The 14435-nt window shown below is 51.0% G+C and overlaps 2 protein-coding genes across 2 annotated transcripts; both read left to right on the forward strand.

The window, feature by feature from the left end:
* Window positions 1-2189: 2189 nt before the first annotated feature.
* N7462_008574 (putative protein kinase Yak1) lies at window positions 2190-5357 on the forward strand (the record flags this gene model as incomplete). Its single annotated transcript, XM_057080289.1, has 8 exons — window positions 2190-2748; window positions 2797-3104; window positions 3170-3369; window positions 3441-3600; window positions 3663-3922; window positions 3982-4101; window positions 4162-4520; window positions 4594-5357. 8 exons carry the CDS (start codon window positions 2190-2192, stop codon window positions 5355-5357), a joined length of 2730 nt encoding a protein of 909 aa, XP_056930617.1.
* A 1203-nt stretch (window positions 5358-6560) lies between these two features.
* nip1 (translation initiation factor eIF3 core subunit c) lies at window positions 6561-9321 on the forward strand (the record flags this gene model as incomplete). Its single annotated transcript, XM_057080290.1, has 2 exons — window positions 6561-6894; window positions 7064-9321. The coding sequence occupies 2 exons, from the start codon at window positions 6561-6563 to the stop codon at window positions 9319-9321; spliced, it is 2592 nt and encodes an 863-aa protein (XP_056930618.1).
* Between the last annotated feature and the right edge of the window lie 5114 nt (window positions 9322-14435).

Here is a 14435-nt window from a genome sequence, read left to right on the forward strand (position 1 = left end):
GATACAGAGTCTATGTAGAAGGGCCGGAGAGCACGAGAACCGGCATGGCGACGAGTGCCTGGGAGAATCTAGGCACTCGAAAGGACGAAGTATCAATCTTGAATCCTTAATCCGTTATCAAAGTGGAGGCAACGACGGCAGATATGCTCACCGCCTAGGCAGCCGCCCACGTGATGCTTGTGGAAACAGATCTTTCTGCCTCAGGCGAGTAACTGGAGGCACCCTCTCAGCAGCCCCAGGTTCCCGTTGCAGTATATATATATATATGTTGTTCCAGCCACGTCTTGTTGGCTCTAAGCTTAATTGCAGAGGCCGGTCGGAAATGATTGGTTCTCGGCCAGATATTCTACTGTCTTGCTATATCAGTTACCCCCTCCCCCAGCACGTTGGAAAATGAAGGCATCCATGGCTCTTTAGTTTTGTGCTGGGATTCAACGTGCCCTGGGCCATTAGAGACACAGAGAACGATCATGATCTTGGGATTACGAGTTCATTCGGATGCTTTCGATGACCCGAAGGAGAGAAGAAAGCAGCCCGATGATCACTTTGCCCTTCTATCATGTTCTGATTTGTTTTCATTGTTCCAGAACTTGACAAACTCAAGCTCAGTTATATCAATTCGAAGCTCTTCTTCCAGCGCGGGGCTTTTTTTTTTAAAGAAAAAAATGCGTGCTGATTCTGATTGGCCTCTGTCGCGTCAGTTTGCGCTCGAGCATTGCTGCCCTATTTGACCAGCCTTTCAGGACTGAGCCGTTGGACGACGTTAAAGTCGGGGCTATAAGGATCGGAGGATGGGAATGCCGCAGGATGTAGCCTCACAGGTCTTACACCACTAGCTAAGCTCTTCGCACGCTCGAGCTAGGGCGACCTTTTTCAAAATCAAACGAGATCCCTGATTCTGGTGTCTGCCCGAGCTCCTGAGGGATTGACCAGTGCCCAGTGCAGCGGGGGTCAGGCATTCATGAGCCCTGAGCGTTGGGTATGCAATGACGGTCACCGCGGAGACCACAATCTAGGAAACGGATGTGTGATGGAAAAAGTGATGAGATCACCAAGTCCCTTTCTCGCCTCCCCTTTTCGGTGTTGGGCTCATCACCGATCGAATCCGATCTGGCGACCTGGTTTGCGGCCCGAGAAGGTCAGGGTCTTCGCTCTCGGTTCCTCCAACCGTCGCTTCTCCTCGACTCCGAGTTTCTCGAGGCGTTTCAGGCTCGTGGACCGTGTCCTATCAAAATCCCCCATCCAGTCCCATCCAATCAATAATAGTCAATGATCAATATCGTAGTAGAGGGCTACCGGTATTCTCATCCTCTCTCGAGGACGAGGACGCATGTACACCTGGTATCGGGAGGGCAGTAGATGCCGGTTCATGAACGAGTGCAGTTGATAGTTGATACTCGTCCCGACGATCCTCGCACACTGGCGAACTTCACGGTCCGCACTCACCTCCTCTCTTCCCCTTCAACCTTAATCCTTCAACCTTCCAGCTTCCATCTTCCACCTCCCCCGCACCTCTTTGGATCTCCTATCATTTCCTCGTTCCCGGGCGAGGTGGATTGGATCTTCCATCTTTCGCGTCCGTCATCTGTCACGTTACACTATTTCCCAACCAGCCCCCCTTCGAGCCCGTCTCCAGATTCCCAGACTCCCAGATTCCCCAATTCCCCGGAGGAGCTACGTCGGTGGCATCGGTGACATCGCAACTGACGTCCCGGTACATCGGATATCTCCCCTCCTTCTGGTTCCAGCAACGGATCCTCATTTAACTGCTCAACTGTGAGGTTCCCATCCTGCCATCTGCCCTGAATCCATAGATCGCAACTCGGTTGTTCGGCCCCCCCCCTCCTCCTCTCTACCCTGACTGGTTGGCTGGACAATGCTGTGCAGTACATCCTCACTTTAATCATCGCTTCTTCCTCATTCCTCCCTGCGTTCAATCTTCGCCAATTCGTGGAATTGTCGAATTGGGTCGCAGATTTGGTCCCCCGCCTTTTCGTCGCCTCTCCGCGCGCTTCTCTCGTGTTGCCCTCCCCTCCCCACCGGCATCCCACGCAGCCTTCCCAATCGTGCCCCCCCTCCCTTTCGATCGCAGGCCCTATCGTCGCGGTGGACCTCAATTCTGGCAGTGCCGCACCCTCTCCACAACCTCGCCGACCGTCCGACTGTGATCGCGACTCTCCCCCCGCACGATGGATCCCGGGTGGCAACCCTACCAGGATCCCCTGATGGGTCGTCCGGCGCAGTTCAATACGGCGCTGGCGTCTCATCCCCCCCAGGCGCTAGCCTCGAAGCACAGTCAGCCGCAGTCACAGCCGCCCGTCGGGTACACCTACGAGACCTTCCAAACTCCCAGCAACACCTCCAAGGCACCCTCTGCCCACTCCAGCTCTAAGCCCGTCTCCATGGCGTCGTCACCCACGGCCACGCCACGTAGTCGGGATTATGTCACCGATACCGACACCACTATGGAGGACGCGGATCCCTACAACCGGGCCAAGTACCCCTCGAGGCCGAATCATCACAATCGTGCCTCTTCTCAATTCCTTGCCCAAACCGAGGAGTCGTCGGCTGCTCGCAGATATTCTCCGATGAATGTGCTGTCGCCGCCGATGTCATTCCCTGCCAGCCCCGGCAAGTCCCAGGCCTCCTCCTATGGCTTCCCGCCAACCGCCCCAGGTCAGACACGTCGCTCCCCCGCCAGAACAGCCGACTACTCGTCTCCTCCCCAGGGATATCAATCGCCACCATGTGAGTGACCCGATCGCCTTGGCACTGGTCCGGCCCCCATGCTGGTAGTAGCTAACAAGGTCTCTTTTTTTCCTTCTCCTTCAACAGCTTCTTCCAACCGTGCCTCCCGTCTTCCTCCCCTTCAAGCCGCCGACCGCAGCCCAGATCAATATTATCCGCCCTCGGCCTCCTCCCATATGAGTCCGTTGTTTGGCCAGGACTCGCGATCGCCTCGATCGGGCTCCTTGCCGTCACAAGTCCCTGGTCGGGGCCCAGTGCCTAAGTTCTCTAAGATTAAATCGGTGCAGGAGCTTCAGCCGCGGGTGCACACGCAGCCCGCGTATCGTCGTGCCAACCCCGAAGGGGGCTTCATCAGTGTAAGGAACCCTTGACTGTTATCCCTTGTGCCTCGCGCTAAAGCAAGAACCGTCGCCGCCTGCAGCCGCTTCAAGCACTAACGACCCATCTCCCCGCGACCTATCGTATCTGCAACCCGAACTTCAACTATGAATCCTCGAGGAACCCGCGACGCGTCCTGACCAAGCCCAGCAAGGGTGTGAAGAATGACGGCTATGACAACGAAGATAGTGACTATATCCTTTATGTGAACGATATCTTGGGCAGTGAAGAGGCTGGTCACAAGTAAGAGCCCTGGGTCGTTTCTAGCCCCCACTGATTTCCGTTGCTCTAACTCTTTCCCGTTCTTCACACAGAAACCGATACCTCATCCTGGACGTTCTGGGCCAGGGTACATTCGGCCAGGTGGTAAAATGCCAGAACTTGAAGACCCAAGAGGTTGTGGCCGTCAAAGTCATCAAGAACAAAACGGCATATTTCAACCAGAGCATGATGGAAGTCTCTGTACTGGATTTGGTATGTCCCATGGCTGTTCGTTCGCGGCACTCGTTGAACCTGCTGACTGTTGTTCGCCGCAGCTTAATAGCAAATATGACAAGAACGACGACCACCACCTGCTCCGTTTGAAGGACACCTTCATCCACCGCCAGCATCTCTGTCTCGCATTTGAACTCCTCAGCGTCAACCTCTACGAACTCATCAAGCAAAACCAGTTCCGTGGCTTAAGCACTACTCTCGTACGAGTCTTTGCGCAACAGTTATTGAATGCGTTGAGTCTGTTGAATAAGGCTCATCTGATTCACTGCGATTTGAAACCCGAGAATATTCTTTTGAAGAAGTAAGTGAAGGCTGCAACTACTTAAGCTATGCCTTTTTAACCTTTGAATGTCGTAATAGTCTCGAAAGTCCTATTATCAAGGTTATTGATTTCGGTTCTGCGTGCGACGAGCGCCAGACAGTGTATACTTATATTCAATCCCGCTTCTACCGCTCGCCAGAAGTTCTTCTTGGCTTACCGTAGGCTGACCTTCTCCTTCTCGGTCATCTGATCCCAAAGGTGTTCTAACTGGTCTTTAGTTACTCATCTGCCATCGACATGTGGTCTCTTGGCTGCATTGTTGTTGAACTTTTCCTCGGTTTGCCTCTATTCCCTGGATCTTCTGAATATAATCAGGTTACTCGGATTGTTGAAATGCTCGGTCTCCCTCAAACCTGGATGCTGGAGATGGGCAAGCAATCCGGAGAGTTTTTCGAGAAGACCCAGGATGAATACGGCCGGAAGACCTATCGTCTTAAGAGTCTCGAACAATACTCGCGGGAGCACAACACTAAAGAGCAGCCCAGCAAGAAATATTTCTCCGCATCGACATTGGAAGACATTATTCGAAGCTACCCCATGCCAAGGAAGCATATGAAACAAGCGGAGGTTGAGCGAGGTAAGTCCCTCTCGATATTTAGCTTCCAGTTCTGTGGGTCATTTCATCTCACCGATTTATGATGAACTTCTAGAACTAAACAACCGAGTTGCATTCATTGACTTCGTCCGCGGCTTGTTGACAATCAACCCTCTCGAGCGATGGTCGCCCCAGCAAGCCAAGTTGCATCCGTTCATCACCCAGCAGAAGTTTACTGGCCCCTTCGTTCCTCCTATGAACTTGAAGTACTCGTCTCTCAATAAAACTGTCGCCCCCGGTGTCCAGCAGCAGCAGCAGGCTGAGGCTGCAAGCAAGCAGAGAGCGGCCCAGGCGGCGCACGCGCAGTCCGCCTACAACATGCAGATGAACCAGTATCACACTCCCCCAGCTCATACTGCCCAGGCTCCACCCATTTATAATGGAATGTACCAGCAGGGTGGGGCTCCGCCTCCCTATCCAACACAACCACCAGGGTACGGTCATCAGATGGGCATGATCCCTACCGGCCAGATGCCGCAATCACAGTATGCACCATCGCAAAGCCTTTATGCTCAAGCCACAACCCGCGCGGGCCGACAGCGAGCCTCAACCATGGACCCTCAAGGAGGTGGTATTCCACCGACAATTCAGCGCGTGGCGAGCCACCTGGACCCCAACGCCCCAATTCGGTTGCAACCTAGCCCGGCATACTACCCTCCGCCGCCTGATGGCTATGTCGACCCCGCGAATGCCAATCAACGGCGGCGTGGCAGCCGTGCTGCTGCCTCTGGGGGCAACCAGCGCAACCGGGACTTCATCCGCACTCTCGAAGACGGCGTCTTGGGTGATGGCTACATGGGCCAGAACCAATGGCACTAGAAGGGAATTAACTGGCATCAAGGGAGCCTCCCTCACCGGGCTGGAAGGGGAAATCCTCCCTCTGGTGCCATGTTTCTCTGATTTTACTGATCGGGCATTCCGCTGAGCCTGAGCATCATCACGCCCGGGGCGTGAGTGCCCGAGCAAAAAGGCTTATTCCGGTATTGTCTTGCTTTGCTTAGTTCATATCTGGAACATCGCTCGATTTACCTGCTCCCCTCTTAGCCCTCTCGACCACACCACACTCCCGCCGATAAATTCTTTTGTTCAACCGGAATCTTTTCCTAGGCATCAGTCATATTCTAGGAGTTGTGCAATTTGTGGCTTCTAGGCCAGCCCTTGTTTCGGTCTTGGGTTTTTGGTGGCCCTTTTTTCATTCTAGCTGGTCTGGTTGAGAGGGCAAATCCCCGATGTATGCTCTGCGTAGCTCTCGGGCCATGGACCCGTGCGGTCGTCTTGAAAACGGGTTAATCCCCTTGATAAAGAGTGGCGCATGCTGTCATCTCTTTTGAAGTATCGTGTTCGCCATCTCTTGTGTTCCCCCTCGGTTCTTCTCGCTATGTTATGCTTCTTCCTTTTGCCTTTCCTGCAAACGATTGTTCTCTTTTTCCCTGTTTCCATCACTTGTCGCTTCTCGGTATAGGCGGCTCTTGTGTCATGAGTCCTTTTCTTCTCTTCCCTATTTCATTTTTCTCTTCTTTCGGCATAGCCTGGAGTATGAAAGAACGATATCATCCCCTGTTCCTTGTCTCAGTAAACCATGGGTCTTTTCTGTGTGTTTTCGCCTTTTAGGGATGATTCTGGATCGTTTGACTTCTTCATATTGTTGTATGTTTGGATACATGTATCTTTGTTTCTTTTCCGCGGGTAGAGGCACTTCGGGACTCGGCCTCACTTCCGCGCCCATCCGGATGTTTTTTGCACGCAACTTCGTTATCTGTGAATTAGTAGATACCATTCGAATCAAACGATTACACGTACCTTTTTTCTTTTTTTTTTCTTGCTTCTTTTATCAAATCTTTGACTGAAGTGACGAGGTTGCGTTGTAGGAAAGCGCATAGAACGGGATTCGCGCGCTAGTCCCGATTGGGTTTAGTTAGCCCCTCGCTTAAATTTCGTGTGTGGCTCTCGCCCGCCATTCAACTCCAACTTTTGAGAAGGACAATCTGCCCGTGCAGCACCGGATTCCAATCATCCGCAACCATGTCTCGATTCTTCTACCGCGGTGGTAGCGACAGCGAGTCCAGCTCCTCTGATGAGGAGGAGGATGTCTACGAGCGCTCGGAGGAGGAGGAGAGCGAGGAGGAGTCCAGCGAGGCCTCTGACTCTGAGTCTGAGGAGGAATCCTCCGACGACGAGGCCGTTGGCGGTGCCAAGGCTTTCTTGAAGGATGTTTCCGACAGTGAAGAGGAGTCCGAGGAGGAAAAACCTACAGTCGTCAAGAGTGCGAAGGATAAGCGCCTGGAGGGTCTGGAGAGCACCATCCGCCTGATCGAAAATGCCGAGAAGATCAACGACTGGGCCGTCATCTCGACTGGTGAGTCCATCGTCCACCCTTTTTCTCTCTCCGTCTTCCGTTTGTGATCTCCTGCGGGAGTTCAATATGTGACTTGGCAACACGGTCGCATGGAAGGGCAGAAATGGGACTTCCTGCGTGGGGCGGGAACAAAACTGGCAGAGCAGATGCTAACCACACGATATCTCAGAATTCGACAGTCTCAACCGCCAGATCGTCAAGATTGCCCAGTCTGGGCCAACCCCCAAGGTCTACGTCAAGGCCGTCGCCGACCTCGAGGACTTCGTCAACGAGACCGTCAGCAAGCAGAAGTCCTCCAACAAGAAGATGAACGCCAGCAACCAGAAGGGATTCAACGCGGTCAAGCAGCGTATCAAGAAGAACAACAAGGACTACGCCGCCCAGATCGAGAAGTACCGTGCCGCCAAGGATGCTTTCATGGAGAGCGAGGAGGAGGCCGAGAAGCCCGCCGCTGCCCCGTCCCGATTCACCCGCGAGCGTATCCAGCCCGTCGCCGCTGTCGCTGCCGCTCCCGCCGATGATGAAGACTTTGTTACCGTCGGCCGTGGTGGCAAGAGCCTGCAGTACACCCCGGAGAGCATTCTGAAGCACCTGCGTACTATCGTCGAGTCTCGCGGAAAGAAGAACACCGACCGCCTCGAGCAGATCCGGACGATGGAGAAGCTTCTGGAGGTTGCCACCACTCCTTACCAGCGCATCCGTATTTACTTGACCCTCATTTCCACCCGCTTCGATCTCACCTCGTCCTCTGCGAACTACATGAGCCCCGAACAATGGAAGTCGGCCGATAAGGAGTTCGGTACCCTCCTTTCTGTCCTCGAGCAGCACCGTAACTTCATCATCAGCGAGGGTGCTGACGAGTGGGAGGATGATGAGAAGCAACCTCAGGTTGCCGATGATGAGACTTTCTACATCCCCGGCAGCATTGTCTCATATATCGAGCGTCTGGATGACGAGCTCACCCGTTCTCTGCAGCAAATTGACCCTCACACTGCTGAGTACATTGAGCGCCTGAGCGACGAGCAGCAGCTGTACACCAACCTTGTTCGGACTCAGCTCTACGCCGAGAGCCTGAACGCCGGCGAGAAGAACGACTCACGACAAGACAGCGTCAACCGAGTGATCATCCGCCGCCTGGAGCACGTCTACTTCAAGCCTTCGCAGGTTGTCTCCATCCTTGAAGACTCCACATGGAAGGCTCTGCCTGCGGAACTCGACTCCGCTGCCACCCCCCGCAAGAATGCCGGCGATGTCAACGTCCTCATCCAGACCCTCTGCAACTACCTGTTCCAGAACAGTGATGGCATCATCCGGGCCCGCTCCATGCTGTGCCAGATCTACTTCCTTGCTCTGCACGACCAGTACTACCGCTCTCGTGACCTGATGCTCATGTCGCACTTGTCTGAGAACATCGCCAACTTCGACGTTAGCACTCAAATCCTCTTCAACCGCACCCTCGTCCAAATCGGCCTGTGTGCCTTCCGTGCCGGCCTCATCTATGAGGCCCAGACCACTCTTGGTGATATTTGCGGCTCTGGCCGGCAAAAGGAGCTTCTGGCCCAGGGTATCATCCTCCAGCGCTACTCGACCGTGTCCCCTGAGCAGGAGCGTCTGGAGCGCCAGCGCCAGCTGCCCTTCCACATGCACATCAACCTCGAGCTGCTTGAGTGCATCTACCTCACTTCGTCCATGTTCCTTGAGGTCCCTCTCATGGCCCAGACCTCGTCTGCCCCAGAGATGCGCCGCCGCATGATCTCCAAAACTTTCCGCCGCATGCTCGACTACAACGAGCGCCAGGTGTTCACCGGCCCGCCGGAGAACACCCGTGACGGTGTCATCATGTCCGCCAAGTTCCTCGCCGCCGGTGACTGGAAGAAGGCTGCCGAGATGCTGGCCTCGATCAAGATCTGGGACCTGATGCCCCAGCCCGAGAAGATTAAGGAGATGCTGTCTGCCCAGACCCAGGAGGAGGGCCTGCGCACCTACCTCTTCACCTACGCCCCCTTCTACGACAGCCTGTCCATCTCCTCGCTGGCCGACATGTTCGAGCTGCCCGCTAAGAAGATCCAAGCCATCATCAGCCGCATGATCTCGCACGAGGAGCTGGCTGCCGCCCTGGACCAGGTCAATGACGCCATTGTCTTCCGCAAGGGCGTTGAGCTGTCTCGCCTGCAGTCCCAGATTGTCACCCTGGCCGACAAGTCCATGGGCTTGCTCGAATCCAACGAGAAGACTCTCGAGCAGCGCACCCAGGGTATGGCCAATGCCTTCCAGCGCGAGCAGGGCCCTGGTGCCCGTGGCCGTGGCGGCGCCCGCGGCGGCGGCCAGGCCCGTGGTGGCCCGCGGCTGCCGGGTGGCCAGCAGGGCCGGAGACCTGGTGGCCAGCAGTTTGGTGGCGGTGCATTGGGTGGAGCAATCAAGGCTTAAAAGGGGTGTTTTTCTCTCTCTGGTTTAATGGCATGCCTCTTTTTATCATTCTTCTTTTCCGTCCCCTCTTCCTCTAGCCCTCCCCTTTTCTCCTTGCCCCACCTCCTCTCCTCATCGCCGTTGTTTTTCCTCTTTTCCTTGTCATGGTTTCCTTTGTGTTCCTCTCTTTCCCTTTCTCATGCCGTTGCTGATCACGAGTGAAGTCCACCCGTGTCGAAGTCCCATGATACAAAATGAATGAATATAAATGGTTAGAAAGTGCTTTTTTCCCTTGTCTCGTGTAAGACCTCAAGTATCTTGTAGATATCTGTATGGATGGGTCTCTCTTTTAATCCTTTTTTCTTCCAGAAGAATATCTACCTGTCGGATGTACCTGGCGAAAAGATACAAATGGGGTTTGTCTCAAGAGCTGGGGTTTATTGGTCGTGCTGGGGGATGCCAATTGGTTCCAATTACGAGCTGGCTGGCAATTCAGGATGGCCAAGATCAATATGACGCGAGAACACAGCCTCTGGGGAACTTTTTAAGTCTATATACTTCTCCACAACGAGCTGCTTCGCAAAATACAATTCTTCCGATACTGTCGTTCAATGATTGGTAAGAAGATCGAACATATACCGAAGGTTCACCAACTTGTATCCACTTCTTGATCGAGTGGAAGATCATCGTCAGAAACACTATCGTCAAAGATTAAAAAAAAGGATCTGTTCCCAGCCCCACGATTGGAATGGAAACTGTTTTGCAAACAGAGCTAAAGAAATTCAATTTTACTCGCAGATAAGCCACACGCCGACCAGTCAATAGCATGGTACGTGACCACATGCGAATGCCGACTGTTGTGTGCTTTTTTCTTTTCTTTTTCATCCCTACTCTTTCCTTTGTCCATATATACGAAAAGGCTTTTGCTTCTACATTTCTAGTCCGTCCATCGACAATGGGGCAGACACTCCACGCAGAATCTTATCATTACGTCTTGGCTCAACCTTTATTTACTGATACGGCCTAGAATTTCCTTTCCACCTCCCTGATGGCAGCCCAATACTGCCCGTTCTATGAGTAGCAGTTACCTCACCCTCATCCCCATATTCAGATATTTTGCTGCTGCGCTGCCTTCTTCGAGTTGGATGTGAGCCACCACGATGCATGTTTTGTTGCTGGTCAAATGTATCGCTGGGTGAACTGGGACGATCAGGAGAGTGTTGTCTAACGAGCGGGCGAGAAACCAGTTTTGGTGGTCCAAAAGGTGGCATTTGCATATATGCACCCGCCTGACCTTGGCCCGCGTTTTGATTGTGAATTTCCGGCTTAGCGCCTCGGCCATTATAGTCAGATTCCCCGTCACTTGAAAATAGCGAAGGGGGCGATGATCTCGAAGGGATTCGCTGTTCACACCATTAATATGCGAGTTGGAAGTTTTTTCGGGACTCTTGTACTCACTGAAGGGGCTGACTGAGTTCTTCTTTTCCGCGAAAACCGCTTCCCGGGCGACGAGACATCTTCGTCTTGCTGCAGGTTAGTGCTAGATGTCTGGCTCCTAGAGTTGATGGGGGAGAGAGTGGCGGGGTTGTAAGGGTTGAAGGCTCGGTTGATATCGGTGAGGTTGGTGGCGACCACGAACCAGATGTGGACTGGCTCTCAGTGCGCTGGTGATTCTTTAGTTGAAGAACCTCGTTCTCCAAAATTTGCATTATTTTTTTGGCAAACATGTCGGCTTCGAGATGTTGACTCTGCGAGATTTTTTGCCGCATCAGGAGCTTCTTTTGGACTCGTTGAGCTTGCTGAAGCTTGTTGAGTTCGATATTCAGCATTTTCTTAAAGATTCACTGTCCGCAAACAATCAGTATAGAACTCTATGTCATCGATCAAGTGGAGGAATGCTTGAGATATACAATTGTGCCAGGACTACACCTGATCCATCCCTTCGGTAGGTTTGCAAAAGCAAGTGAATATGCACCAGAGTTCCGATTGTTCTCATAGACCTCTCTAGTACCTCCATGTCCTGGAAAAGAGAGGGGACAGTTTTCTTCCTCTCTTGAGACCATTCAAAATGTGCAATCCATTTTTCGATCTTACTGACAGGTTTTCCATGTATGAGAGAGCGAAACTTTCCGGTAATATGCTTCAGTCTTTCAATGGTTCGATTTGATTCCTCATCAATACTTCCCATAAGTTGTTGATATCGATTAAATATAGGCGCTAGTTCTTGAACTCTCCTCGCAGTTTTCATGGTTTCCCTGAAGAACTCGTATGTTTGGGCCACTGAATCCGTTCTTTTCATCACATTATCTAGATCTTTTTTCGCATTGCGGATCTGCTCACACAGCTTTTTTAACTTTTTTGCAAGCTTATAAAGGTCTTTAGCAATAGGGTAAGCAACACCCGCCACTGCGAGAATATCCGCCATTTTTGCCAGCTCGCGCTTGCATGGTCTTTACAATGGTCAGAGAGACATAGAAGTCGCTGAAGATTATTAAATAAAGTGGAGAAGGTTCAATGTCACCCACGCATATCAGTTAGCTAGGCTATAAGATAGACAGATGCTCAATTCAAACGTAAAGATACTAGTTTCGATCCTTATACTTGAATATCTATGCTGACCCACCGTCGCTAAATTTAAGCCCTCTGTAAGGCATTGCCTCATACTACATTCTTCGTCCATCTCGCCCCCCCCCCCCTTCTCCCTTAGCTGTCCAGTGAGGCTGATCGACAGCAAAATTGTATCAATCTTGACAATACACGACTGTTTACATGTTAAGGTTGAAAAAGCAAAAAATACCCCGCTTTACCTCTCTTGCCGTATCTGGCCAAAAAGGCTTAGTTCTTGCATGAACAGCCAATCTCTGCATGCCACGATAGACATCATCTTCGAGGGGTGAGCATGATCATGCCGGAGACTAGTACTAGAGGCAAGTTTGTGGTTTCTTGGCAACTGGTTTGGTCTACCTGATGCGGCTCAACACAGTATAGGAAACCCATCTACGCAAGCTTGCACAGGTCCCTTAGTAATGGCGGTGACCCTCGCGAGGTGTGAACACGGGAATCCCTGCTGAGCCAGGACGTAACTTGGCCATGTGACAGGCAACTGTGAGGCGGATATGCGTGAGTCTAGAATTTCCTGCATCGACAACTCAGTTCATTCGGTAGGTTCGCCTACTGAAGAAATGTAATCGCCGCTGCCCTCGCCGCCACTTAACATACTCAAGTGAAGATTGATGTCCTTGCCCTGTCTCTAACATCATACCAGTGACAAGAAGGATATTGAGGCCTGGGCCTCTTCTGTTTGGTTTCTCCTTACAGATTTCCCAAGTTAAATGGGTGGCGTTACCATGGAGCTAAGGAGAGCTCGTAGCAACTCAGGGATCTGATTAGCGTTTCCGTTAAGATGCGTCCATGACTCGCGCGCACTAATTTACCTGCTCGTGAGCAGCGTATATCTTAGAAACTAGTGTATCTCATCGCTTGAGTGGGTATCAAAAACGCCAATTTCCTTGTTAATCTCCAGTATCCCGGCCGTCCCCTACCCGCCGTACTGAATGTAGATCACGATAGAAGTTCATTCAATTCTATACTGTACGAAGAGTTTTATGCAGCTTCTCTTTATTTAAACATAGACCATATATACCCCCAATCAACTAAGTTCTTATTCCTTCCCTAGGACTCAACTTAATGGAGCGAGTTTGTTCCTGATCCACTGAGGCGTTGTACCACAACAATATTCCCGCGAGTCATGTTGTTGGCAATTGATTAGATCTTACTCAGAGTAATATTTGATTTCAGATACCAAACACCAGACAATAGTTCTTCCGAATTAAACTGGGTAACTTATACAGTAGTATCCACGAAGTGACGTGGCAATGGTTTTAGATGCATACTCGATACCCTGCATCTATTGGTTGATTCAGCCTTATCAGCAAGACTGAGATCATTCATCAACAAAGGACGCACAGTCCACTCTCATCTAATTTGCCAATTTATCCTTAAGCATAATAACAGTGTAAATTATAATAGCTAGTCAAAGTCGCACATCTTCCGGGTGGCAAGCCTGTCCAGGGAAATGTCCGATAGAGAATTCAAGAGCACATTTCAAGAGGCACTTAGCGATAAATTCAAGAATTATGGGACATCGTAATAAGAGCTAAGACCAAAATAGTGCCTTTATGATAGAGAAGTGACATACAGAGGGTGGTGGTGATACAATTTTGTGGTGACCCCGGGTGCCTTGGTTCCTCTATCAGCTTACATAAAGGACAATTCACAATTTTCACAATTTTTTCACATGGACTACTGTTACCCCAAGCCAGGTCACATGACCCCAGTACACCCTCTTAGCTAGTTCTGAGCATAACCAATAAGATCACCTTTACATCTCCTGGCGCTGTCACAACTACGTTCACAACATGCGTCTGTGATGGTAGACTTAAACGAGCTCCATGATGACAAATTTGGGTAGGCGGATAAATAATTTTTCGCCTTCCCTGTCTATATACTGAGATATTCCAGAGAAAGAGCGGCATGGAATTTCTTGAGGCATGTCTGTTTTAGGATGGCATATATTCGATTGTGCATTGTAGAATTATGGTGATTTATGAATTCGTCCAGAATGAAAGTTCGTCAGTCTCTCAAACTTCTGCTTGCTAAAAAGTGAATCAAAGGATTAGATACATATATGTCATGGTTAAACCCCTAATGCTCGTCAATTACTAACACTCTAAGTTCTGCTCCAGCTCATACACTGTTGGCGTGGACTAGAATCGGTCGAGAGACAACCTTTCTTGCCTCTCCTCAAGGAATAGAGCCATGATTTCAGTCAATTGAGCGCACATCAACATTGACAGGGGACGCCGTTTCTGATTATGATAAATGCCTTGTAGGGCCTAGGAAAATCAATTACATTAGAGACCTCAGATGCTATCTGAGGTCAATGGCAGACAATATCAAAGATATATATTGTTTCAACTGATCGACTACGGGGATAGTTTCAAGATAATTCTACTACTTCGCACAAGAATATCCATATGAAATGACAAATATAAAGTTTCCGACATGCTAATAAAGGCTTTACCATACTCCATGATGCCATCGACAGATCCCATAAGGTCAAGGATTTTGTCGAG

Source organism: Penicillium macrosclerotiorum (assembly GCF_028827735.1).
Source record: "Penicillium macrosclerotiorum strain IBT 26536 chromosome Unknown utg000008l_segment0_segment0, whole genome shotgun sequence".
Lineage (NCBI taxonomy): Eukaryota > Fungi > Ascomycota > Eurotiomycetes > Eurotiales > Aspergillaceae > Penicillium > Penicillium macrosclerotiorum.